This window comes from Passer montanus, unplaced genomic scaffold (genome assembly GCF_014805655.1).
Source record: "Passer montanus isolate IOZ18808 unplaced genomic scaffold, ASM1480565v1 scaffold123, whole genome shotgun sequence".
In the NCBI taxonomy this organism is placed as follows: Eukaryota; Metazoa; Chordata; class Aves; order Passeriformes; family Passeridae; genus Passer; species Passer montanus.
Window position 1 is genome coordinate 536,067 of NW_024359056.1, and position 26,838 is coordinate 562,904.

The 26,838-nt window shown below is 49.9% G+C and overlaps 1 protein-coding gene across 1 annotated transcript in view; it reads right to left on the reverse strand.

Annotated features, from left to right (window-relative positions):
* Positions 1 to 26,838, reverse strand: part of DOCK5 (dedicator of cytokinesis 5) — an 81,033-nt gene that overhangs the window by 7,289 nt on the left and 46,906 nt on the right. Inside the window, 20 exon segments of the mRNA XM_039698364.1 lie at positions 733 to 871; positions 6,411 to 6,588; positions 8,193 to 8,359; positions 9,726 to 9,863; positions 10,263 to 10,346; positions 12,812 to 12,988; positions 13,414 to 13,500; positions 13,861 to 13,945; positions 14,138 to 14,219; positions 16,419 to 16,560; positions 17,822 to 17,926; positions 18,690 to 18,779; positions 19,782 to 19,901; positions 20,597 to 20,687; positions 20,782 to 20,822; positions 22,480 to 22,636; positions 24,349 to 24,434; positions 25,262 to 25,416; positions 25,881 to 25,939; positions 26,730 to 26,830. Of these exon segments, the coding sequence (XP_039554298.1) occupies positions 733 to 871; positions 6,411 to 6,588; positions 8,193 to 8,359; positions 9,726 to 9,863; positions 10,263 to 10,346; positions 12,812 to 12,988; positions 13,414 to 13,500; positions 13,861 to 13,945; positions 14,138 to 14,219; positions 16,419 to 16,560; positions 17,822 to 17,926; positions 18,690 to 18,779; positions 19,782 to 19,901; positions 20,597 to 20,687; positions 20,782 to 20,822; positions 22,480 to 22,636; positions 24,349 to 24,434; positions 25,262 to 25,416; positions 25,881 to 25,939; positions 26,730 to 26,830 (2,284 nt within the window).

Consider the following 26,838-nt stretch of genomic DNA (forward strand, 5'->3'; position numbering starts at 1 on the left):
AGGTGGGGTAGGAAGGACCTTAAATCCCATCCAGTGCCAGCCCTGCCATGGCAGGGACCCCTCCCACTGTCCCAGGCTGCTCCAGCCTGGCCTTGGGCACTGCCAGGGATCCAGGGGTAGCCACAGCTGCTCTGGGAATTCCATCCTCCCCACTCTCCCAGAGAGGCATTTCTCCCCAAAAATCCCATCTAACCCTGCCCTCTGGCAGTTTAAAACTGTTCCCCTGTGTCCCATCTCTCCACACTCCTGTGAAAAGTCCCTCCCCATCCTTCTTGTCCAGGTCAATACAGGAGAAAACAAGAAAGGAACTGAGAAACCCAGAAACTGTTCCCTGGAATTCCTGTTTTGCACTGCCTCAACAAGTGATGTGCAAGCCACAGATCTGATCTTTGATACCACAGCCAAATTCTGTTATCTGACAAAAATGATAACCCCTGTCTTCCTGGGAAACTGAGGCAGAGGGCACCTGGAATGCACTGGGGACAGTGGGGCTCCAGAGGCAGCAGCTGGGGCCCAGCTCCCACTGCTTGTGCTCCAAACCCCTGTCTGTAACATGGAACAGCAACACTGACCTCCAGTACATTTTTAAATGTATTTCCATGGAGTAAATATTGATTTTTGAGACTTCCAAGAGCCCCGAGCTGCGACTGAACTCGGAGCAGCTCCTCCCTCCCAGCGTGCTCCCCCAGCAAGCACAGAGCCACCCCCACCCCATCCCAGCACAGGACTTACTCTGGGTCCGGGGGGTCTTGGGGGTGATGGGGGGAGGGCTGCAGGTGCACTGCTGCAGCGAGGAGCCCGGCAGCAGGGTCAGCCTGTTGTCCCCCAGCTGCAGACTCTTGGGCCTCTGTGCCTTCCCTGCCGTGCCCTGCTGGAAAGAGACACAGCTGAGCACAGCCAGGTAAATCAGAGCTGTCCGTGACACAAACACAGGCACAGAGAGGTGAGCACAGCCAGGTAAATCAGAGCTGTCCGTGACACAAACACAGGCACAGAGAGGTGAGCACAGCCAGGTAAATCAGAGCTGTCCGTGACACAAACACAGGCACAGAGAGGTGAGCACAGCCAGGTAAATCAGAGCTGTCCGTGACACAAACACAGGCACAGAGAGGTGAGCACAGCCAGGTAAATCAGAGCTGTCCGTGACACAAACACAGGCACAGAGAGGTGAGCACAGCCAGGTAAATCAGAGCTGTCCGTGACACAAACACAGGCACAGAGAGGTGAGCACAGCCAGGTAAATCAGAGCTGTCCGTGACACAAACACAGGCACAGAGAGGTGAGCACAGCCAGGTAAATCAGAGCTGTCCGTGACACAAACACAGGCACAGAGAGGTGAGCACAGCCAGGTAAATCAGAGCTGTCCGTGACACAAACACAGGCACAGAGAGGTGAGCACAGCCAGGTAAATCAGAGCTGTCCGTGACACAAACACAGGCACAGAGAGGTGAGCACAGCCAGGTAAATCAGAGCTGTCCGTGACACAAACACAGGCACAGAGAGGTGAGCACAGCCAGGTAAATCAGAGCTGTCCGTGACACAAACACAGGCACAGAGAGGTGAGCACAGCCAGGTAAATCAGAGCTGTCCGTGACACAAACACAGGCACAGAGAGGTGAGCACAGCCAGGTAAATCAGAGCTGTCCGTGACACAAACACAGGCACAGAGAGGTGAGCACAGCCAGGTAAATCAGAGCTGTCCGTGACACAAACACAGGCACAGAGAGGTGAGCACAGCCAGGTAAATCAGAGCTGTCCGTGACACAAACACAGGCACAGAGAGGTGAGCACAGCCAGGTAAATCAGAGCTGTCCGTGACACAAACACAGGCACAGAGAGGTGAGCACAGCCAGGTAAATCAGAGCTGTCCGTGACACAAACACAGGCACAGAGAGGTGAGCACAGCCAGGTAAATCAGAGCTGTCCGTGACACAAACACAGGCACAGAGAGGTGAGCACAGCCAGGTAAATCAGAGCTGTCCGTGACACAAACACAGGCACAGAGAGGTGAGCACAGCCAGGTAAATCAGAGCTGTCCGTGACACAAACACAGGCACAGAGAGGTGAGCACAGCCAGGTAAATCAGAGCTGTCCGTGACACAAACACAGGCACAGAGAGGTGAGCACAGCCAGGTAAATCAGAGCTGTCCGTGACACAAACACAGGCACAGAGAGGTGAGCACAGCCAGGTAAATCAGAGCTGTCCGTGACACAAACACAGGCACAGAGAGGTGAGCACAGCCAGGTAAATCAGAGCTGTCCGTGACACAAACACAGGCACAGAGAGGTGAGCACAGCCAGGTAAATCAGAGCTGTCCGTGACACAAACACAGGCACAGAGAGGTGAGCACAGCCAGGTAAATCAGAGCTGTCCGTGACACAAACACAGGCACAGAGAGGTGAGCACAGCCAGGTAAATCAGAGCTGTCCGTGACACAAACACAGGCACAGAGAGGTGAGCACAGCCAGGTAAATCAGAGCTGTCCGTGACACAAACACAGGCACAGAGAGGTGAGCACAGCCAGGTAAATCAGAGCTGTCCGTGACACAAACACAGGCACAGAGAGGTGAGCACAGCCAGGTAAATCAGAGCTGTCCGTGACACAAACACAGGCACAGAGAGGTGAGCACAGCCAGGTAAATCAGAGCTGTCCGTGACACAAACACAGGCACAGAGAGGTGAGCACAGCCAGGTAAATCAGAGCTGTCCGTGACACAAACACAGGCACAGAGAGGTGAGCACAGCCAGGTAAATCAGAGCTGTCCGTGACACAAACACAGGCACAGAGAGGTGAGCACAGCCAGGTAAATCAGAGCTGTCCGTGACACAAACACAGGCACAGAGAGGTGAGCACAGCCAGGTAAATCAGAGCTGTCCGTGACACAAACACAGGCACAGAGAGGTGAGCACAGCCAGGTAAATCAGAGCTGTCCGTGACACAAACACAGGCACAGAGAGGTGAGCACAGCCAGGTAAATCAGAGCTGTCCGTGACACAAACACAGGCACAGAGAGGTGAGCACAGCCAGGTAAATCAGAGCTGTCCGTGACACAAACACAGGCACAGAGAGGTGAGCACAGCCAGGTAAATCAGAGCTGTCCGTGACACAAACACAGGCACAGAGAGGTGAGCACAGCCAGGTAAATCAGAGCTGTCCGTGACACAAACACAGGCACAGAGAGGTGAGCACAGCCAGGTAAATCAGAGCTGTCCGTGACACAAACACAGGCACAGAGAGGTGAGCACAGCCAGGTAAATCAGAGCTGTCCGTGACACAAACACAGGCACAGAGAGGTGAGCACAGCCAGGTAAATCAGAGCTGTCCGTGACACAAACACAGGCACAGAGAGGTGAGCACAGCCAGGTAAATCAGAGCTGTCAGTGACACAAACACAGGCACAGAGAGGAGAACAGCCAGGTAAATCAGAGCTGTCAGTGACACAAACACAGGCACAGAGAGCTGAGCACAGCCAGGTAAATCAGAGCTGTCAGGGACACAAACACAGGCACAGAGAGCTGAGCACAGCCAGGTAAATCAGAGCTGTCAGTGTCACAAACACAGGCACAGAGAGGAGAACAGGACTGAAAGCCCTGCCCTGCCCTGCCCGTGCCAAAGGCACCCTGTGTGCTGCCAGGACACAGCCCAGCTTCCCCTGGCACTTCCTGAGCAGCACTAAACTGCTTTTAATGGTATTATTAATGTATTAGTTAATTGTATTCATTAGAGTTTGAAGATGTCACACTGAAAAATTGCTGCAGTTCTGTGAATAACTTTGGAGGGGAGTGAAGGTGAACTCTTTCCAAGAAATAAAGATAAATAAAATTTTGGGTGCTGGTCAGGGCTGCTGGTATCCTCCAGCTCCTGAGGGCTGTGAAATGAGTCTATTTTAGGATATACAGAGCAAATCCTCTGCATTTGGGAATTTGCATCCAGCTCCTTCCAGTGTCACATCCTTTGTGCTCTTCATTCAAACCACGAGGCCACCTCAGTGTGGCCCCAAAAGTCCAGTGCAGGAATGCTGGGGTCCTTTCCAATCTTAGTTCATTCCTTCCCAGAGCAGGCTGTCACCCAAACACGTAATTAAACTCTTTTTCAGAGGTCAGTTCTCCATCCCTGAGCAGCTCAGCATTTCTCTCTGCACAGAAGGGACCACACACTGGCAGATGTAGCACACAAAGCCCAGGCAGTCTTTGCTTCCCTCTGGCTTTCCAGCTCCCAAACAGCTCAGTCCAGAGCCCAGAAAATCCCTCTGTGCTCCTCCTGCTCTCACTGGGGAGCCATGGAGCAGAGCAGCCATAAAAGCAGCTTTTCCTGAGGCAGGACTGGAACCCTGGATGGCTCCTTCTCTTCAGAGATATTGGGGATTTCATCCAACAGCAATTCCAGAGGCAGAGGGCCAGGCCTCCTGCAGCTCCAACATCCACAACCCCAGTTTTCCTGGGCTGGAAATGCTGTCAGTACCAGTGACAGCACCCTGGCACCACAGATCTCCTTCTTAGAAACACTCTGCAGCCTCCAAGTGCTGGCAGCATCCCTCAGAGCTGATGAGAACTCCTGAAAATGGATCAGCATCACCTGTCCCTGCCAGATTCAGCTGGGACTTGGGAGAGGAAAGGGAAACACAGGGATTTGTGTTTCTCCTTACTGTGAAAAATGAGCCTGAGCTAAATCAGATCAGCAACCAAACTCAGTGAGATGAGGAGCACTGAAATACCCAGGTGCCCAATTCTCTCAGCTTGAGGGTGTAGCACAGTTTTTACATCCATCAGGACAATGTCCCTGGGTGTAACACAATTTTTGTATCCATCAGGACAATGTCCAAGGGTGCAACACAATTTTTGTGTCCATCAGGACAGTATTTCAAGGTGTAACACAGTTTTTATTTCCATCAGGACATTATCCCAGGATGTAACACAGTTTTTACATCCATCAAGACAATATCACAGGAGGTAACACAGTTTTTACATCCTTCAGGACAATGTCCCAGGGTGCAACACAATTTTTGTATCCATCAGGACAATGTCCAAGGGTGCAACACAATTTTCGTGTCCATCAGGACAATATTTCAAGGTGTAACACAGTTTTTACATCCATCAGGACATCATCCCAGGGTGTGACACAGTTTTTACCTCCATCAGGACAACACCCCAAGGTTGTACAGCTCTGCCTGTGGCTGAAACTCATCCCTGTGCTTTGGGTGATGACTCTGAGTGCAACACAATTTTTGTGTCCATCAGGACAATATTTCAAGGCGTAACACAGTTTTTATTTCCATCAGGACATTATCCCAGGATGTAACACAGTTTTTACATCCATCAAGACAATATCACAGGAGGTAACACAGTTTTTACATCCTTCAGGACAATGTCCCAGGGTGCAACACAATTTTTGTATCCATCAGGACAATGTCCAAGGGTGCAACACAATTTTTGTGTCCATCAGGACAATATTTCAAGGCGTAACACAGTTTTTATTTCCATCAGGACATTATCCCAGGAGGTAACACAGCTTTTACATCCATCAGGACAATGTCCAAGGGTGCAACAGAGTTTTTATGTCCATCAGGACAATATTTCAAGGTGTAACACAGTTTTTACATCCATCGTGTCCATCAGGACAATATTTCAAGGTGTAACACAGTTTTTACATCCATCAGGACATCATCCCAGGGTGTAACAGTTTTTTTACATCCATCAGGACAATGTCCCAGGGTGTAACACAGTTTTTACATCCATCAGGACATCATCCCAGGGTGTGACACAGTTTTTACCTCCATCAGGACAACACCCCAAGGTTGTACAGCTCTGCCTGTGGCTGAAACTCATCCCTGTGCTTTGGGTGATCACTCTGAACCCCACTGAGAGCCCTAAAGCCCAACAGCCTCTGCTCTGCTCCTCATCCCAGCTCTCTGGGGGGCACATCCTGGTTTATTCCTCATCAGTGCCCACCCTGCCCTGCAGCAGAGCACAGCCTGGCAGAGCCAGGTTCCCAGAGCTGGTGACTGAACCACCAGGGCACCTTCTCCCAACTCCCTGATCCATCCAAGGGCTCTGCAGCTCACATTTGATTTGTGAGTGCTGCTGCCCGAGAGCAGCTCAACATCTGGCTGGGCAGCTGGATCTGAGCAGGGGCTCCTTGCTCCAACCAAAACAGGGCTCTGCCCTTGTGCTGAGAGCAGCCCAGGGCTCAGCTCTGCTCAGCACCTCCAGCCAGGCTGCAGTGGGCCTGTGACAGGAATTTTCCAAATTAAAAAGAGAGAATTACTCAGATGACGGAGGCTTGTTGGTATTTGAACCCCTCCCACTGTTTAATGAGGCTCCCCCTGACCAGCATGGCTGAGAGCAGTGGAAACACTCAGCTCCTGCTGTGGTTTTATTATTGCTGTCATTATTCTGATGGGTTTCTTACCATTTTGGAAGTCAGTTCTGTTTCTGGCTCCTTCTCCACAATAACCTGAGACTTGCTAATGCTCCACTCCTTCCTCTTGAGTTTGCTAATCCTGTTGTCACCCTCGTCTTTCACAGGCAGCTCCTCAGCTCTGGAAGAGGTGGATATTCTCCTCTCCAAGAGAGGCTCCAGGGTGGATCTGTGGCCCAAAAGAGTGAGAAAAACATGAAACACGAGTCCATCAGACATGGAAAGGGCTGTTTGTTAAAAAGCTGTGATCTCAGTTTGTGTAAGGGATTGCTGTGAAAAAAGTGAGGCAGGACCATGGATTTTCCAGTGGGATTTGTGCTGTTACCCCTGCAATTCTGAGTATGATGTGGTTTTTGTCCAAGGTAAAGTGTGATCTGCTTGCAGAGGGAGCAGAGCTGCACATCATGCTCAGCCATGAGTCTCACTGCCCTGGAGACTAAAATCACCTGAACTCTGGTTATGCCAGCTGTAAAGCCAATGGACAGACAAGTGACATCAGGGGATGTCCCCAGGTAACACTCCTGGGGACATGCCATGGATGCAGTGCAAACAGGGTGAAACAAGAGCTGTGTGCCTTATTCCCCTCCTGGCTGACCAAAATAAACCCCTTTGTGGTGCCTCACACCCCTGTCTTCCTGGGAAACTGAGGCAGTGGGTGCCTGGAATGCACTGGGGACAGTGGGGCTCCAGAGGCAGCAGCTGGGGCCCAGCTCCCACTGCTTGTGCTCCAAACCCCTGTCTGTAACATGGAACAGCAACACTGACCTCCAGAAACATTTCAAATGTATTTCCATGGAGGAAATCTTGATGTTCAGAGCACCTGATTGTGGATGTGACAGTTTAGTCAGAGAGAGAAAGCCAGATAAACTTTTCCAGGAATTGTTCTGGGGAGTTTTGAGAAGGCTGAGAGAAAGAACTAAAACAATCTTGCAGTTGGTGCTTTGAACAGCTGTTTTCTCATTAGATGTTTACCAAAGGTGTCTTCTTAATGAGCCAGTGGTGTGAGGGGTGTTGATGGAATGACCAATCGGGCCCACCTGCATCAGGAGGGTGTGTGAAAGAATGGGCTTCTAATAAACTGGAATTAGCCTTGTGAAGAGACCCAGGGCCCGTGTGTGCCTCACTCCTGGTCCTGCCCCAGCGGTGACACCTGATCCTGCCTACAGCACCTCCCCCTGCTGCCAACCACTGCCAACCACTGCCAGTCACTGCCAGTCACTGCAAATCACTGCCAATCAGTGACAGTCACTGCCAACCACTGCCAGTCACTGCAAATCACTGCCAGCCACTGCCAATCATTGCCAACCACTGCCAGTCAGTGCCAGTCACTGTCAACCACTGCCAACCACTGCCAATCACTGCCAACCACTGCCAATCATTGCCAGTCAGTGCCAACTACTGCCAACCACTGCAAATCACTGCCAATCATTGCCAGTCAGTGACAGTCACTGCCAACCACTGCCAGTCACTGCAAATCACTGCCAGTCACTGCCAATCATTGCCAACCACTGCCAGTCAGTGCCAGCCACTGTCAATCACTGCCAACCACTGTCAATCACTGCCAACCACTGCTAACCACTGCCAGCCACTGCCAATCGTTGCCAGTCAGTGACAGTCAGTGTCAGTCATGGTCAATCACTGCCAGTCACTTTCAGCCACTGCCAGTCATTGTCAATCACTGCCAACCATTGCCAGTCATGGTCAATCACTGCAAATCACTGCCAAGCACTGCCCATCCCTGCCAACCATTGTCAATCCCTGCCAGTCACTGACCCGTCGGAGCCGGGCCTGGAGGAAGCGCTGTCGGACGAGGTGGACGAGGTGGAGGCCACCGAGGAGGCCACGGAGGTGACCGAGAGCCTCCTGAGGGTGGAGGACATGATGTAGGGCAGCACCACCGAGCCCGACCTGCTCGGCTTCCTGTCGGTCAGCGCCGGGGGCTGCGGGAGGGAGGGAACGGCGTCAGCAGGGAGGGAATGGTGGGAGCAAGGAGGGAATGGCGGGAGCAAGGAGGGAAACATGGGAGCCAGGAGGGAATGGTGGGAGCAAGGAGGGAACCGCGGGAGCAAGGAGGGAACAGGCGGGAGCAAGGAGGGAACAAGGAGGGAACGGTGGGAGCAAGGAGGGAACGGCGGGAGCAAGGAGGGAACGGCGGGAGCAAGGAGGGAACGGCGGGAGCAAGGAGGGAACAAGGAGGGAACGGTGGGAGCAAGGAGGGAACGGCGGGAGCAAGGAGGGAACAGCATCAGCAAGGAGGGAACCGCGGGAGCAAGGAGGGAACACTGAACCCCCTGAGCAAGGAGGGAACAGTGAGAGCAAGGAGGGAATGGTGTGAGCAAGGAGGGAACACCAAACACCATGAGCAAGGAGAGAACCGCATGAGCAAGGAGGGAACCGCGGGAGCCAGGAGGGAACACTGAACACCCTGAGCAAGGAGGGAACTGCCTGAGCATGGAGGGAACACCTTGAGCAAGGAGGGAACTGCCTGAGCATGGAGGGAACACCGTGAGCAAGCAGCAGATCTGCAGCAAGCCTGGCTCTGCACAGGGCCTGGGCAGGCTGGGCCCAGGGCCTGACCCCAGGGCCACCAGGGTTACAACACCATGGGCCCTGCACAACCCCCAGGCTGGGGACAGAGCTGCTGGACACAGAAGGACCTGGGGGGACAGATGGACGCAGCTGGACATGAGCCCAGGTGTGCCCATGTGCCAAAAAGGCCAAAGGCACCTGGGTGGGATCAGGAGCAGTGACCAGCAGGACCAGGGCAGGCACTGTCCCCTTGCAGCTGGGGAGGCCACACCTGGAGTGCTGTGTCCAGTTCTGGGTCCCCCAGTTCAGGAAGGACATGGAGGGGCTGGGGGGAATCCAGGGCAGGGAACAGAGCTGGGGAAGGGGCTGGAGCCCCAGGAGCTGGGAAAGGGGCTCAGCCTGGAGAAAAGGAGCTCAGGGGGGCCCTTGTGGCTCTGCACAGCTCCTGCCAGGAGGGGACAGCCGGGGGGTCGGGCTGTGCTCAGGGAACAGGGACAGGAGCAGAGGGAACAGCTCAGGCTGGGCCAGGGCAGGCTCAGGGTGGGCACAGCAGGAATTTCTGCATGGAAAGGGGGCTCAGGCCTGGATGGGGCACTCAGAGCTCTGGGCTGGGGACAGGGTGGGCACTGGGCACAGCTGGGACTCCATGGTCTCAAAGCTCTTTCCCAACCCTGATGATTCTGGGATTCTGCGGCACCACCTCACACCCACCCACGGGTGGAAAAGGGGGAGTTGGGTTCCTCAGGGGCAAAACATGGAAAAAGCAGGTTCCCTCACCAGAGTTATGACCCCGTACTGCTTCTCCACCTTCCTCCTGAGCTCCCTGAAGCAGGCTGTGAGCCTCTCGTGCAGGGGCTTCAGCTGCTCCGTCAGCTTCTCGCCATGGATCCGGATCCCCTCTGCCAGGAGGGGCATCTGAGGGAGGGTGGGAGGAAGGAGCAGAATGAGCTGCAGGAGCACAAACCAGCCCTCCTGCTCCCCAGGGTGCGAGTTCAACAGCTCAGATAAAAATAAAGGATGCAAATCAAAGAGTTTTGTGTTTGCAGAGGGGAAAATAAACAGTGACACAGCAAGGGAGCTGAGCTGCTGCCCCAGAGCTGCTGCCAGTGAGGGAACTCCAGGTGCTGAACAAACACCAACAATTTCCCCAGGCCAGGCTGGATGGGATTTGGAGCAGCCTGGGATGGTGGGAGGTGTCCCTTCCATGGCAGGGGTGGCACTGGATGGGCTTTAAGGTCCCTTCCCACCCAAACCAGGATTCCAGGATTCCCTCTTCCCTCCCCCAGTGCCTCCAGCTCATTCCCAATTCCATACCTGGATAGCAATTTGTTGCTTGAGCAGCTCAATTTTGTCTTGATCTTCAGGATGTTCTTGGAGATATTTCTCTGTGAAGAAGGCCTGGAAGCACAGAGAGAAGGTGACACAGGTGACACAGGTGACACGGGTGACACAGACCCTGCTTCCTTATTTTACTCTGAGGGGAAGATCCTTTAAAAGCAATTCACTGCCATTATTCCTCAGATTAAACCCCAATTTTGCTGGCACCAAGCTGAGGGAAAAAGAACCAGGGTTATTTGTTGGGAAAAGGGAACAAACCCCACTTTTTTATTTTAAAAAATCACAGTTTTTTTCCTAGTGAAACACATGGAAAAACAGTTACTGCATCAGAATGATTTCCTCAGTCCTGATTCCCTTCTCACAAACCAGCGCTGATTTGAATAACTGAGGTTCCATCACTTCTACTTCTCACTTAAATGTGAGTGGCAGACCCAAAACCTCAAGTTCTGACTTCAAAAAAGCCTCTTTATTTTCCAGCAGTCAGTGCCCCACAGCACACAAGCAAAGCAGCTCCTGCTGCAATTTCCTTATTTCAGCCCCTAAATCCCTCGTTTTCACCTGGGGCTGGTTACAAAGATTCAGTAGAAATAAAGACCATGCTGGGATTTGGGCTCCCAGCTTCCTTCAACAAAGCACCTTTAGTCTCCACTTCTCCTGAGCTCACCTTTAATCAGCACAATCTGGTCTTGGTTTGAAATTGAACGAACACAAATCCACTTTCCTGGACTGAAAACTTAAATTTGTGCCAATTCCCATGATGTATCCCATTAAAACAGATCCCAATTCCTGCTCAGAATAATTTTTTTTTTCCTGGATAAACCCCCTAATAAGTTTTTCATTTGTCCCTCTGAGCTATTTCAGCCTCTGTGTATATTTTTTTTTACTTCTGTAAGACTGGACTGTGGTACAAGTTTATAGGGCTGGGGGTTTGATCCTGAACAGGATGGAGGTCAGCCTGGGAAAAGGCTGCTGGGTTGGTCCCAGAGGATTTTCCTTGAAAGTGCTTCATTATTGCAAGAGGAAAGATGTTAAAAAACCCCAGCTTTGGGTTTTGGCTACCATGAAACAATTAAAACTCAGATTTTAGCCGCCCACAAAAGCCAAATGTTCTGCACTGATCTGCAGCTGAAATAGGAAAATATGAACCAGAAATGAGTAGTTCCAGATGTGGCTGCAGAGATTTTGTGTTTTCTAGTTTTAACTGCTTTCCCACTTCTGTAATTCTAAACTTGATGTCAAACTTAATTCATAAAATGGGAGGATTCAGGGCCAAATTCAGCCCTGGCAAAGCATCCAAACTCCTCTGGAATCAGCAGAGTGAGACTCCAGATCAATCAGCCCCTCTCCCAATTAATTGTGCACCTCATTTCATGGGGCTGCGACACAGCTGAGGAGAATTAAAAGTGTTTTACCACATTCCCCTGCTTTGTGGAAACCAGCAGTGCTGGGGATTTCATCATTAGGTGGAGGGAATCAACAGCTGAAATTAAACATCACAAAAAAGAACAACCTACACTGCTCAAGTGAAGTCAGCTGAGTAAACCTGTACAGGAAATGCTGCTTTTCCCCTGAATCATTTGCTCTGTCACAAGACTCCAAAGACACAGGGGCTGCTGGCAAGAGGAAGCCTCTCCTGCCTTCTCATTCCCTGTTACTGCAGGGGGAAAGGCCAGGTTTGGGCTTTTCTGTTACCTGGGCTGCCCGAGCCCCTCAGTGCCCCACAAGGCAGGAGCAGCTTCTCATCCCTCTGCAAAGGAGGCCCAGAAGAGCTGGGTCCTGCCCTGCGAGCACCAAAGGTTAGCACTTCCACCTTGCAGTCAGAGCAAACCTCTGCTCTGTCCTCTCCTCCTCCTGCCTGAGCCCTGCACAGAGCCCCAGACCTGTGGCAGCAGGAGATGGAACTGGACCTGCCAGCTCCTGCCAGCCTTGCACACCGCAGGGTCCAGGAGCAGCTGCAGCTCAGAGCCTGCACAGCTTTGGGCTGCAAGGGACTGCAGGGACAGGGAGCTCCAAGCCCTGTCCAGCCTGGCCTTGGGATCGAATTCCCTCCCAGGGAACAATTCCTGCCCAATCTCCCATCCATCCCTGACCTCTGCCAGTGGAAGCCATTCCCTGTGTGCTGTCCCTCCATCCTTTGTCCCCAGTCCCTCTCCAGGGAATTCTGGAATGATTTGTGTTGGAAGGGACCTTAAAAGTCACCCAGTGCCAGCCCTGCCATGGCAGGGACATCTCCCACTGTCCCAGGGGGCTCCAGCCTGGCCTTGGGCACTGCCAGGGATCCAGGGGCAGCCCCAGCTGCTCTGGGAATTCCATCCCAGCCCCTCTCCTCTCCCAGCCAGGAATTCCTTCCCAACATCCCATCCCTGTGTGCTGTCCCTCCATCCTTGTCCCCAGTCCCTCTCCATCTCTCCCGGAGCCCCTTCAGGCCCTGCCAGGGCTCTGAGCTCTCCCTGGAGCTTCTCCTCTCCAGGTGGCCACCCCAGCTGTCCCCGCCCTGCAGAGGGGCTCCCTGGAGGGGCCAGGACCTTCTCATAGTTGGTGTAGCCCCCCATGACAGCGGGGTCCACGATGCCACTGAGCAGCATGGACAGGGGGTGCACGGGCAGGCTCCGGTCCCAGCCGTGCTGCTGGACAATGTTGGTGATCTTCTCATTGGTCAGCTCCATGGTTTCTATGGCATTCTCCAGGGGGCTGATCTCCTCCTGAGGGACAGAAGAAACAGAATGAATCTTCTTTAGAGTCACAGAATAAACCTTTCACACCTTCATGCAATTTTTAGGGAGAAATCCTTCTCTGTGAGGGGCAGGAGGGGCTGGGAAGGAATTCCCAGGGAGCTGTGGCTGCCCCTGGATCCCTGGGAGTGTCCAAGGCCAGGCTGGAGCACCCTGGGACACTGGAAGATGGCCCTGCCCATGGCAGAGGTGACACTGGATGATTTTAAGGTGGTCCCAACCCCAACCGTTCTGGGATTCCATGGTTCTGTGATTTGTTTCTCTCCGCTGAGAGAGAAATTAAATCATTTGCTTTATCTGTGCCACATCCAGCAGTGCAAGGACTGGCATTCCCAGGTGCTCAAGGCTTGGTCCATGAGGGATTGGAGAGGATGCAGCCCCCGTGCAGAACTCACCGTTGTGACCTGTTTGACCTCAAACCACTTGAGGATGCCTGGGAATGAATAAGCTGTGGTGTAGGTTGTCCTTTCTATCCACATGTTCTGGTCAGAGAAGGGAAAAAAGACATCTGAGGTGTAAGGAAAATACTGAACTCCTGTAACTGAACTCTCTCCTGCGTGGAATGAGGCTTCCAGAAGAAGCTGTGGAGCTCAGCCATGCCCACCTCCCTCAGGGGAGGGACCCCCATGCTGGGCTCACCCAGCACCACACTGCTGGTTCTGGTGGGGGCTGAATGCTCCAGCTCCAGCCGTGGAGCCCCCTGGCATCACCCCCAGCTTCAGGTGGAGCCTGCAATGCCCTTTGTGTCTCCTTTCTCATCCCCAACCTCTGCTCACAGGGAGAGGGAAAAGGTGACAGCTTGGTCAAAATGCCATCCACAAACCCAAAGGCAAAGGACTCACAGCAAATTCATTGTCTGGATCTTTCTCTCCTTTCCTGACAGGTCTGGAGTGAGTGAACTGCTGCACCTCGTTGGCTCTGTAGTAGCTGGGAAGAAGCAGAGTAAAAAGGTGATTTTCCTCACCTCCCATCCTCCTCACAAAAATGTTCAAGTGTTTCCTCACAGTTTGTGGGGAGGAATTTACACAATTTACACAAGACACAAAGGCACAGCACCTTGTGCCCAAGTTAGTGGGGAAAACACACACAAAATGTTGAGGGAGAAGAAAAATAAATTACTTTAAGATCTGTTCAGGAACAGGTTTATCTTTGTAATTAGGTGGCAGGTTCATCACAGGCTTCACAATGAAGCACTGCACATCTGAGCAGCTCTGGTTAAGGATGGAAAACTAGGAATCCTTTTGGGAAAACAGGAGAGGGAGACAAAAACCCTTCCTGTTTCCATTGTCAGGCTTTTCCACAAATCCCTGTGCTCTCATTAACTATTTTTCTTCAAACCTGACTAATTCACCACAAATCACAGGCATTATGTTGCACCTTGCAGTTTGTAGGCTCCTTGTGAATTAAAAACCCCAAAAGAAAAGGACTTTACAAATAATAATCCCAGAATGGCTTGGCTTGGAAAGGACCTTGAAATTCATCCTGTGAATGCCATGGACAGGGACACCCTCCACTGCCCCAGGGTGCTCCAGCCTGGCCTTGGGCACTTCCAGGTGCTGAAATTCCCTGAAAATGCTTGGGAATCCTCAGCACCACTGATTTCTACTTTGGGAGACAAGAAAAAAGGCAGCAAGGCTCTGCAGGAGGCTCTGTGGATGCGTGTGGCTCTTCTCTCACCCCACAGTTATTTATCAGAGGCTGCTGCTCCTTCCCTCCCACTTTTTAGATTCATGAAGCCAACTGAACAAAGGAATTGCTTCCACTCAGCTTTTGTACCTGTGAATAATGACAGGCATTGAAAAGATCCCAGGAATTGCATCCCCAAGCACAACATCTTTCCAAAATTCTGCTCTAAGGACTGTGCTGAGGCTTTACAGGAGCAAAACCCTGGCTGGAAAAGCACAGCTTAGCCAATCTGACCCATCAGGAGATGTGTCTGTGAATGCCCTGCCCTCTGAAGTGGCAGTGCTCCAGTGGGGGGTTCAGGCAGCCCCCACACATCCTTTAATTCACTGAGGCAGCTCTGAAGAGCATTCTGAGAGCCAAAGTCACCCTGGCTGCAGCGAGGAGCCAGCTGGCCCCCAAAGCACAGAGGCAGGGGAGCTGGGAGCCCTGCTGAGCCCCTGCACAGCCCCCTGTGCTCAGCTGCTCTGGGTGCAGGGAACCCTGAGGCTCAGCACAGCTCACCTGGCAGCCCCAGCACATCACCACCAAAAGAAGAACGAGGTATTCTGTCATAAAAGAGCAAAAAACTGCCTAAAGAAATAAAACAGAGCCTGAGGCAAAGGAGGTTCAAGGAGCCTGGAAGCAAAAGCAGCCCCAGGAGCAGCAAGGTCTGCCTAAGACAACAGAGATCAGGGCACTCCTCGTGTCAGGAGGTGTTTGTGGAGTGCAGGGAGATGCTGTCCCACATCCAAGCCCTGCAGCTGCTCCCCTCATCCCAGGGCTGTGCCAGAGCCCCGGAACCCAACACCCCCAAACCTTGGGGACGGTTCAGATCTGCCTCCAAACTCTGCAGCTCGGGCTCACCCGAGCCAGGAACATCACAACAAACACAAACAGATGCAAAGGAAGCAGCTGAAACAAAGCAGCAACAGAAGAGGCATTTTTGATACCAAGTTTGATCTTGAATGGATTTTAATTTCCTCTGTGGATTCAGAGCTTGGCAGGAGCATTGCTCAGGAAGCATCTGCTCTCACTGCCTGGGCTGGGCCTTTGTGCACAGGGTTGGAGGGCCAAAATGGACCTTCAGATTCCTCAGCCTGGCCTGCTGAGCACAGGCTGGAAGCCCAGGACTTGGCTCTCCTGGAGCCACTGGCAGCAATCTGGAGCATCTCCACTGGCTCCCACTCACAACTCAGAGGATCTTAAGCCTGGTGGGGAGCCTGGGACACAGCTTGGAGTCACACCAGCAAGGGGAAAAATAAGAATTAAAAAATAGTAAGGGCTCTGCATCCAACAACTTTTAGTGACTTAATCACTTCACACTTCTTACAAAGGGACTTCCAGGGAAAAAACACACAAACCCCAGCACTTCATAATGCCAAGGGACTGCAAGGAAGAAGGGAGTACCCTTCACTTTTCACAGCCTGCATTTCCCATCTTTCACCCAGAAATTCCCAGCTGGGTCCCACCATGGCCAGAGCAGCCAGCACCACCTGAGTGAGAACACAGGAAACCCTCCCTGGTCTGTTGCTCACCCTGACAGCAACTTGTTTAACTCTGACAGCCTCAAACAGCCTTTAAATCCACCCTTACAACCCTGGCTAGCCCCATTTTCATGCCCAGTGCCTGCCTCCACACCCCCCTGAAGCAATAATCCCTCACTGCCCATTGCTGCTGTTCACCAGGGAACAGGGAGCTCTGGGGTGTGCCAAGATGCCCCAAACCCAAAAGATACACTGTTTGGGGGAAGCCTTGATCTCCTCTGCTGGAGGGGCTGTGCTGGTCATCTTCTCAGCACTGGGGAACTGGGTCAGCAGCTTCAGGTTGAAATCCTCCCTCCGCTCGTACTCTTTGCCACGGTAGATGAAAATCTTATTCTGTGGGCAGGAGAAGAAAAAGGGAATTAAAATTCAACAAAGCAGTGGGACAGAGCTTCCCAAACCCCCCCGAGCTGGTTTATGGGAAGGGTTGACCAGCTGGACAGAAGAGGTGAGGGAAGGAATGAGGGCACAGCAACTCCTGGGAGCCAGGCCTGGCAAGGGGAACCTCAGATTTATCTAAAAAATCCATTGCTCCACAGAGAATCATCAAACAGAGCTGGAAAGGAGCTTTTAAAGGCCACCTGCAGTGAGCAGGGACACCCTCAAACAGGTGGGGCTGTCCACACAAACACAAACCAGAGCCATGGGCTGCTCACACCTCCCAGCACAGCAATCTCAGCCAGGGGCTGGTTTTTAGTACCAGAATAAATGTGCTGGGACATTCTTAACTCCAGGGACCTGCCTGCTGCCTGCCAGCCCAGGTGTGAGCTCCCTGAGGGACGGCCCTGGGCACAGGTGGGACTTTCCCCAGTGCCATTCCTGACCAGCAGCACCCGCAGTGCCAGCCCTGCCAGGTCTGGTCACACACCCAACACCAGACCACGGCCAAACATCTCCCACCTGGCAGTGCTTTCAGGAAGGGATGGATTCCAAAACGTGGCCTGGAGTTGAAATCCCTCCATGCCATCTCCTTTCACAGTTCTAACTTAACATTCTTCTCTTTTTTTAAGCTTGGCTTCCACTGAAGACCAGAGCTTCAAACAGCTCCAGTCTGAGAAGGTAAAATGGCCCTGAATTTTAAGTAAGAGGAATATTTTCAGCCTTGCTGGCCATGGATCTGAGTCATTCCTGTCCTCCACACAGATCCAGCAGTGCTCAGCAGATGGAATAAGAAGCACTTGAATTCTTCTGTGTGGGACAAACTCTCCCTGACCACTGGAATAATCTCTGTCCTGAAAATTTGGTTGATTGAGGCTGAAAAGCAATGGGATAAATAAAATTCTTCACAGGCTGAACAGTTTCTAACAGCCACAATCACATTTCAGAGGAAGCACAAATACAGAAAGTAAATTCTGCTTAAATCCATAGAAGAACTGATCAATCATCTAAAAATCCTCTTGTAACACCCAGACTCCAATTGAGCTGCTAACACACCAAATTTCACCTCTGACTTGACTCTTTTTAGACACTGAAACACTCCTGGGATTTAGATCTGTCAGTGCCACTGAAAGGAAAAGGAGTCTGGCACTGAATTTTCTTGGAAGCTCTGCAGAAGTTGTGACTTTTAGGCAGAAGCTGAGTGGGGAAGGATCCTTACCCGCAGGAAAGAGGGAAAACCCTGCCCATAGTACCCAACAGCAAAGTACTCGGGCTGAGGTCTCATGGCCTTCATGATGTTCTCATAAAAAGTTGCTCTTTTTTTCTGGAAAAGAAAACAACAGCACACTTTCACTTTGGAATACTCCAGGGCATTGCCAGCTGACATGCCCAGGGACAATTCCTGATCTCTGAGCTCTGCCCTCAGAACACACTTCACAACTGCTTTTTGATGCAGTCTCATCCTTATCCATTTACTTGATTAAATATTTGCTTTGTCTGGGCCAGAACCAACTTCATTTCCTGCTCTGCAGACATGAGAACAATGCCACGGCTTTAGGATTCCAGAAGGATATTTGAAATCCTTCACTGGGGGAAAACAAATGAAATACAACTATATTTTGAAAGAGAGCAGTCACAAATGGTGACAAATGTCAGAGAACTGGCAGAAATAAAACTGGGCACATGATTCTGCTGTGAAAGAACATAAAGACCATCTGGTTCCAGCCTTAACCACTAAAAAGCAGAATTCAGAGCCAAGAGGATTCTCTAGCTCTGTGTTCATGTCCAGCACTTTTACCACAGAAATAACAAGGTGATGAGATTTATGGAGCCTGAAAAAACACCCTAGTTGTTACTTCATTTGGTTAAGATCAAGAATTCTAAACATCTGCACATGGTATTATCATGCTAATTAGGAGGTGAAAAGCCACTGTGAAAATATTTATTCTACTACTAACCTTTACAAAGCCAGGGGGTTAACTTGGTTTGTTTGTCTTCAACATACATTTATTTTAGGCTTATCCTGCTTGAACAGCATTAATTTAAGCAGTCAGCAGCCTGCTGGATATGGAGGAAGAAAGCCTTACCAGGAGATTACCAAGTCCCTCGTAGTCAAAGACCTTGTTCTCATACATGTCAGCCAGCTCCTTGCTCAGCTGAATGGCTTTTTCCCACATCTCCACAGAGGGTGAGGACAGGCAGGAGGGGGAAGAAGAGCACAAGCAACATGAAAGGCTCAGTTAAAAGCCTTCATTAGCACAGATAGGTAAATAAAAACGCAGCTGATTTTAATTCAGGCACTGCTTTCATGCTCCGCCAGCTTTCCCTCAGACTCTGCTGTGCATTTGGGTTTTTTTTGCAGGGATTATTACAGTCATACAGATCTTGTGATTTGGAGATCTGAGAGTGATTTATAAAGCCAGGTCTCCACTGAGGTCCTGGCAGGACAGACTGAGGCACTGGGAGGAGGAAGGACAGGTCTGAACAGCAGAGAGAGAAGCACAGGTGGTCTCCTCTTGGACAGGGGTTCCTTGGCTTTGTAACTCACCATGGAATGATGGAATTTGGGTGGAAAGGGACCTCAAAGCCCAGTGCCACCCCTGCCATGGGCAGGGACATCTCCCACTGTCCCAGGGTGCTCCAGCCTGGCCCTGGCCCCTTCCAGGGATCCAGGGGCAGCCACAGCTGCTCTGGGAACTCCACCCCAGCCCCTCCCAGAGAGGAATTCCTTCCCAAGATCCCATCTAAATTTCCCTGATTTCAGCTCAAAGCCAGTCAGGCTGGCAGAACCCTCTCCCCAGGGTGCAGCTCCCAGGGTCAGTGCCAGCCTCTCTCCCTGCAAGCCCAAAACATTGGGAGGTTTAGGGAGCCCCTCCCAGGGGAAGGAAGGAGAACACCTGCCCTGCTCTACCCAGAACCTTGAACAGCTTCACCTTCCAGACACTCTTTGGCCAACACAGAAATAGGATTTAAATATCTCCAGACAAACACGTGCCCTGCTGATGGCAGAGCTGGGACCCCTGTCAGAAACCCAGCCTGGTATGGAACCACATCTGCTTTTCAACCCCAGCCTGCCCCAGCCACTGAGCCAAGAACTCACCAGCAAGGAAATCCTAAATCCACCCCAAAGTGAATCTGCCCCGGCAGGGCCTGCTGCAGGAGCAGGGCGAGACACTCACCTTGCCCCTGTCGAAGAAGGAGATGATCTCCTGGTAGAGCTTCTCCTTGAGCTCCTGCTGGGAGTACACGCAGTAGGAGTCCCTCTGCAGCAGGTGAGGGACACAGGGCTTCTCTGACCACTGCGACAGGGCAGGAGGCAAAGGTGAACAACTGGAACCCTCCCAGACAAATCCGTACAGGGTGACTCAAACCAAATCCCTCACGGAGGCAAAGGGAGGGATAGAAACCTGAGACATTCTGGCAGGGATGTAAACCTGAGACATTCTGGCAGGGATGTAAACCTGAGACATTCTGGCAGGAATATAAACCTGATACATTCTCTCCCAGCTCACTGCAGCAGGGGCACGCAACAAACTGATGCTAATAATGACTTTTCTTCTACTATTATTATTATTACTATTATTATTATTATTATTAAAAATATAAACCTGATACATTCTCTCCCAGCTCACAGCAGCAGGAGCACGCAACAAACTGATGCTAATAATTACTTTTCTTCTACTATTATTATTACTATTATTATTATTAAATTATACAACTTATTTGATATATTTTATAATATAAAATTATTATACATGTATATAACACATGATTATTTATACCTCATTATATCATTACATACACAACTATATAATTTCATAGATATCATTATATATATCATAGTTATAACTATTTTGCTGTGGAATCCCCAAGACTGTGAAGCCCCTCAATGACCACTGGTACCTACATATTCAAAGACCCATCAAAAGCAGAAAAAGAAAGGCTTTGGTTATTCTGAGCTGTGTGTGCCCCAGGAATGCCAAGCCCTGCATACCTGGAGCAGCTCAGCATGCAGCAGCAGGGTGTAGGCAGCCTCTGTGAAGTTCTCACAGTCTGTGTGCAGGTCCCTGAGCTTGTACAGGTACCTGAGCAAAGCAAGGCAGTTCCTTGGAGTGCAGGACTCTGCACCCAGGGAGCTCTGAGGGACAGAGCTGCCTCAGGCTCAAGGACATGTCCTACCTGATGTAAATGTCCTCTCGCTTCTTCTCCTTGTAGAAATTCTGCCAACAAGAGGAAAGTCAAACATTGGCAATGCAGAGCACCCCAGATTTCAGAATCATCTCCAGACAAGTAACCTGAGCAGCAGTTTTAGGCAGTTCAGGGATATTTGCTGTCATTTTGGCTGGATGGTGGATCCATCCCTGGGACCAGCCCTTCACACCACAGGGGCACCAGCACCTCCAAAAAGGGACAAATCAGAGAATTCCCTTGTCTAAAGTGATACAGGCTCTTTGCAGGGCCACAGGGATGCCAGCCACCAGCCAGGCACCTTCTCTGCCTGGGCTCCAGGGCTCCAGACTGGGGGATCAAGGACTTGACTTTGGACTGTCCATCTTTCTGTGGTTATAGCTCCAGAGCCTGACTTGAGCACACCATTAACCAAAAATGGCAGGAGGAAGTCATTAAAATCCTCCTCCAGATCAAAAATAATCCCAGGGGAGTCTAGAAAAGCCCAGGGGAGGTGCCCAAAGCCTGGGGGAGGGGTCCCCAGCCTGGGGAGGGGTTCCCAGCTCGGGTGATGGGTCCCCAAAGCCCAGGGAGCTGTCCCCAAAGCTCAGAGGAGCTGTGCCCAAAGCCCAGGGAGCTGTCCCCAAAGCTCAGAGGAGCTGTGCCCAAAGCCCAGGGAGCTGTCCCCAAAGCTCAGAGGAACTGCACCCAGCCCAGGGGAGCAGGAGCTGTCCCTAAAGCCCAGGAACATGTCCCCAAAGCCCAGCTGAGCTGTCCCCAGAGCCCAGGGAGCTGTCCCTAAAGCTCAGATGAGCTGTCCCCAGCCCAGGGCCATGCCCCAGAGCCAGCTGAGCTGTCCCCAGTCCAGGGCCATGCCCCAGAGCCCAGAGGAGCTGTCCCCAGAGCCCAGCTGAGCTGTCCCCAGCCCCCAGCTGAGCTGTCCCCAGCCCCCAGCTGAGCTGTCCCCAGCCCCCAGCTGAGCTGTCCCCAGCCCCCAGCTGAGCTGTCCCCAGCCCCCAGCTGAGCTGTCCCCAGCCCCCAGCTGAGCTGTCCCCAGCCCCCAGCTGAGCTGTCCCCAGCCCCCAGCTGAGCTGTCCCCAGCCCCCAGCTGAGCTGTCCCCAGCCCCCAGCTGAGCTGTCCCCAGCCCCCAGCTGAGCTGTCCCCAGCCCCCAGCTGAGCTGTCCCCAGCCCCCAGCTGAGCTGTCCCCAGCCCCCAGCTGAGCTGTCCCCAGCCCCCAGCTGAGCTGTCCCCAGCCCCCAGCTGAGCTGTCCCCAGCCCCCAGCTGAGCTGTCCCCAGCCCCCAGCTGAGCTGTCCCCAGCCCCCAGCTGAGCTGTCCCCAGCCCCCAGCTGAGCTGTCCCCAGCCCCCAGCTGAGCTGTCCCCAGCCCCCAGCTGAGCTGTCCCCAGCCCCCAGCTGAGCTGTCCCCAGCCCCCAGCTGAGCTGTCCCCAGCCCCCAGCTGAGCTGTCCCCAGCCCCCAGCTGAGCTGTCCCCAGCCCCCAGCTGAGCTGTCCCCAGCCCCCAGCTGAGCTGTCCCCAGCCCCCAGCTGAGCTGTCCCCAGCCCCCAGCTGAGCTGTCCCCAGCCCCCAGCTGAGCTGTCCCCAGCCCCCAGCTGAGCTGTCCCCAGCCCCCAGCTGAGCTGTCCCCAGCCCCCAGCTGAGCTGTCCCCAGAGCCCAGAGGAGCTGTCCCCAGCCCAGGGCCCCGTACCAGCACGTTGACGGTGCAGCTCATGCGGTTCTCCTTGCTCTCGTCGTGCATGATGGTCCTGTAGTCCAGCAGGTTCTCCAGGAGGCTGCTGACCAGCAGGGCAAACACCTCTCCCGGGGCTGCCAGGTACTTGTGCTTCCTGCAGTGCTCCAGCAGCCTGCAGGACACAGCAGTGCTCAGCTGCCCCGTGCTGCTGAGCGGGGTTTGGGGTGAATTCCCCAAAAACTCAGCGTTTCCCCCAGGGCTGCACAGCCACACCTGACACAGCCAGCTCAGGCAGCTCTTGCTGGTCAAAAAATGGACTTTTTGTTGCTAAAAGGTCCAGTTTTGCTTTAACTTTGAGCTTTTGAATCCTTTGAACTGAGCATTCTGTACCTTGATGTTACTGCTTGCTCAGCACTGCTGCATTCATGCACAGCAAATGAAGGCAGTAAATGGCCATAAAGCAATCTTTCCCAGAAGTACGAGATTACATTAAAGCAGATTAGAGTAAAACAAGCATTTCATACTTCTTTTGTCACTAAAATTCTTCTTTAGAATTAGATGAGTCTGCTGATTACATGGAATACTCTTATAGCAATCTTAAAAAATAGATGGCAGATTCATTACTCGATAATTTTCAGAAATTACCCAATTACTTCCACATGCAGCCCCCTGCCCAGTTTGGCAGCTGACTCTGAATTCCATCTCCAGTTTAGGGCAGTTAAGTGCAGAACAAACCCCTCATTTTAGGGCAATCAGCCCCAGAACACCTGCACAGCACTGAGATCACTGCACCTGCAGCAGCTTCCTGCTCACTGGAATAATTAATGAATTAGGGCTTCTTTGCATTGGGAAAGCAGCCCAATAAAGTGTGAAAAATATATAATACATATAAAAACTATATATATAATATATATAATATATTTATAGAATTCTATATACAATATATATTAATATAAATAATACATAATATGAATACAAAAAAGTATATAATAACATATAATCTAAATTAATAATAATTCATATTAGAATTTATTATTACAATTAGTATAATTATTATTTTATAATTTATTATAATATAAAATAATATATTATATAAATTAATAAAAAATATATATTATATAAGTAATGTATAATATAGAAATAATCTATAAAATATAAATAATATAAAAATATAAAATAGAGATAATATATGGAATCTGAAATAATATAAAAGTACAATATATTGACATAATATATATAATATAAAGTAATATAAACTAAGATATATATAATATAGCAATAATATAAAATAATATAACTATATAATATATAAATAATATCTAATATTAAATAGTATAGAAATATAGCATATATAAAAAAAAACTATATATATAATATATTTTATATAATTCTATATACTATATGAAATATATTAATATAAATAATATATAATATTAATTAATATAAAATATATAATAGCATATAATTTAAATTAGTAATAATTTATATTAAGATTTATTAATACAACTATTATCATTATTGTTGTAATTTATAATATATAATACATAAATTAATATCTATAATATAATGTATAATATAGAAATAATATATAGAATATATATAATATAAAACATGTAAAGTATAAATAATATATGGAATATGAAATAATATATAAGTACAATATATTGACATAACATATATAATATAAAGTAATATAAACTATCTAAGATATATATAATATAGCAATAATATAAAATAATATAACTATATAATATATAAATAATATCTAATATTAAATAGTATAGAAATATAGCATATATAAAATAATAAAAATACATCATGTACAAACAATACATATAATATAAGAGATATAAAAGGAGCCTCCAGGTGCTCTATAAAACTCACAGTTTCTCCAGCAGGACCTTGTACTGCTCATCCCCTCGGCCCCCCTCCACCTCCTGGTCCAGCCTGGTGATCAGCTCATTCTCAAACTGGGAAGACAAAACCAAACCCTCAGTGACACAGAGAGCAGGAGCAGGGCTGGCCCTGGGGGGCTCCTGAGCCCCCCAGCACACGCTGCCTTTGCAGGCCAGGCTCAGGCTGTGCTCAGGGCTCAATACAAGGATAAAAACCCAAACTGCAGGACTGGAGTGAGGAAATGCAATCCTCCCTCTCTCACCCCACACAGCTCTGGTGGAACTGAACCACCCCACAACCCTGGTATCTGGCTGCCCAGGAAAAGGCTCTTGTGGGGATGGACGTTGTTATTCTAAAGGTAAATAAAGCTAAAATGACATTTTAGACCCTCTGAGGGCCTCCAAACTCTTCACAGTTCAGAGGTGAGCATTGACAGCTCTGCAAATGCAGGGAAGGGTGAAAAAAGGGGAATTCAGGGATTATCAAAGTCATGGAAAGGCTCAGTCAGGACAGAGCTGCAATGTCCTGAACCCTACAAACCACAGGGACTTCACAGGGGGTTTGGCACAATTTTGGGTAGGATGTTTTTTATTTTTTAAAGTATTCTATTTTTCTTTTACACTATGGACAATGTGGAACATTTGTAGTGAAGATACCAGTATTGTGAGCATATTGCAAATACAAGTATTATAGTGTACTTATACATATATATTATTTCATATACATATTATTTTATAGTCATATATAATGAATATACAATTACATGGTGTATAATAATTTTATATATGTTAAAATACTGTGTCTTTTCACATACTGTACATATATTTCATATTATATTGCACTGAATATCTATCTATATATTGTATTATTATACATATGGGTTAAATCTGGCATCCCTTACCATGTGGAAGTTCCCGTTCCCACTGAAGTTGAACTCACACTGCATCATGTCAAAAAAGATGGGAATTGTTGCTTTCCTCAGCTCAGGCTCTGGGACCAGGGTCACCTCCAGGATTGGCCCCACCATGGCTGGGATGAATTTTATTTTGTGGGGACCTGCAAGAAATTTAAAGTCAAATACATCCAGTGGCAGGATTTGGATTTCCCAATGTTTAAGCACATTATTCACACAACAAATGCTCTGCTCAGAATGTAGATTTTACGTGGATGTTACTTAAGGAAGAATTAACAGGTTACAGCTCCAAAATTCAGGAACAGCCCAAGGAAATGATTGAGCTGAATTGTAAATCACAAAAAAATGCTCTCTGAAAAATCCCACTCATCCTTTACATGGCAGAACATCCTTTGGAGGGAATCTAAGAAATTATCTCAGCAGCTGATGTGAGGAGAAAATCAGCTTTTCCAGTTATTCACAGAAAAAAAGGGGTTTTTGTGTGCTGAAACAGCTGAACTATAAGTGCATTTCTCCACATTAAACACGTGCAGCTTTTATAAGGAAATAAGGATTTGAAAGCCAGCTTGAGAGCTGGAATAAAGAGAATTCTTTAGCTGGAACTCACCCAGGTTATACCACATATCCCTGATTTTGAAGCCGATTTCTTTCCTCATGTCCCCATACCTAAGAAAGCATTAAAAGGAAGAGATGAGAAGGCCCAAGCACAGAAATGGTCCTGGGACTGCTGCTGAAGAAGTGAGTAGCAAAGCCACAAATGACCACGGCTCCCTCTGACAGGGCACTGCAGACTGCTGAGAGCAGAATTTCCTGGGAATTCAGATTTCCTGGAAGCTGCAGCCCTTCTGCTTCCTGCAATTCCACCCCACTTGGGTTGGGTTTGGCTGTTTTTTCCTAAAGCTTTAACCTCTGACATCAAGGTAATGCAAAAAGATTTAATTATCAGGCTTCTTCAAGCCACTTCTGCAGAAAAAAGGGACAAATCATGACAAAAGTCTGCATCAAGATGCTCAGACATATCCAGGCACACAATTCCAAGGAATGAGGAGGTAAAAGCTGCTCAGTGACTAAACATTGCTGCTTTGGGGCTATGAATGGCTCTGAAAAGAAGAAGAGTAAAAGGTGGGGGACTAAAAAGCTGGAGGGCTTTTAGGAATCCTCTGACCTACCTTCCATAAAGGCCGAGGAATTGCCTAAGGGCATTTTGGGAATCATGACAACCTTTCCATTCCAGACCTTCCAGTGGAGACACTCCTGGCAAGGCCCTGCAACAGCTCGAGATCTGCCTGACCAAACTTCAAACAGCCCTGATTTACAGCCCTGACCTTATCCTGGTCACTCCTTTATCACAGTGCCTTAATCAGCATTTCCACAGCGCCTCCTCCCACCCTGGGGGTGTCTGGAACACCCAAAAGGAGCCTCCTGGCAGCAGAAAGGGCCTGAGATGGGAACTCACTTCTTGATGATTTTGTTGCGCTTGGCCTGGGAGAAGGTCTCCAGCTGGAGGGACTCGTGAGTGAGGAAGGCCACGGCCAAGTGGAAGTAGTTATTCCAGAGCTGGGGGA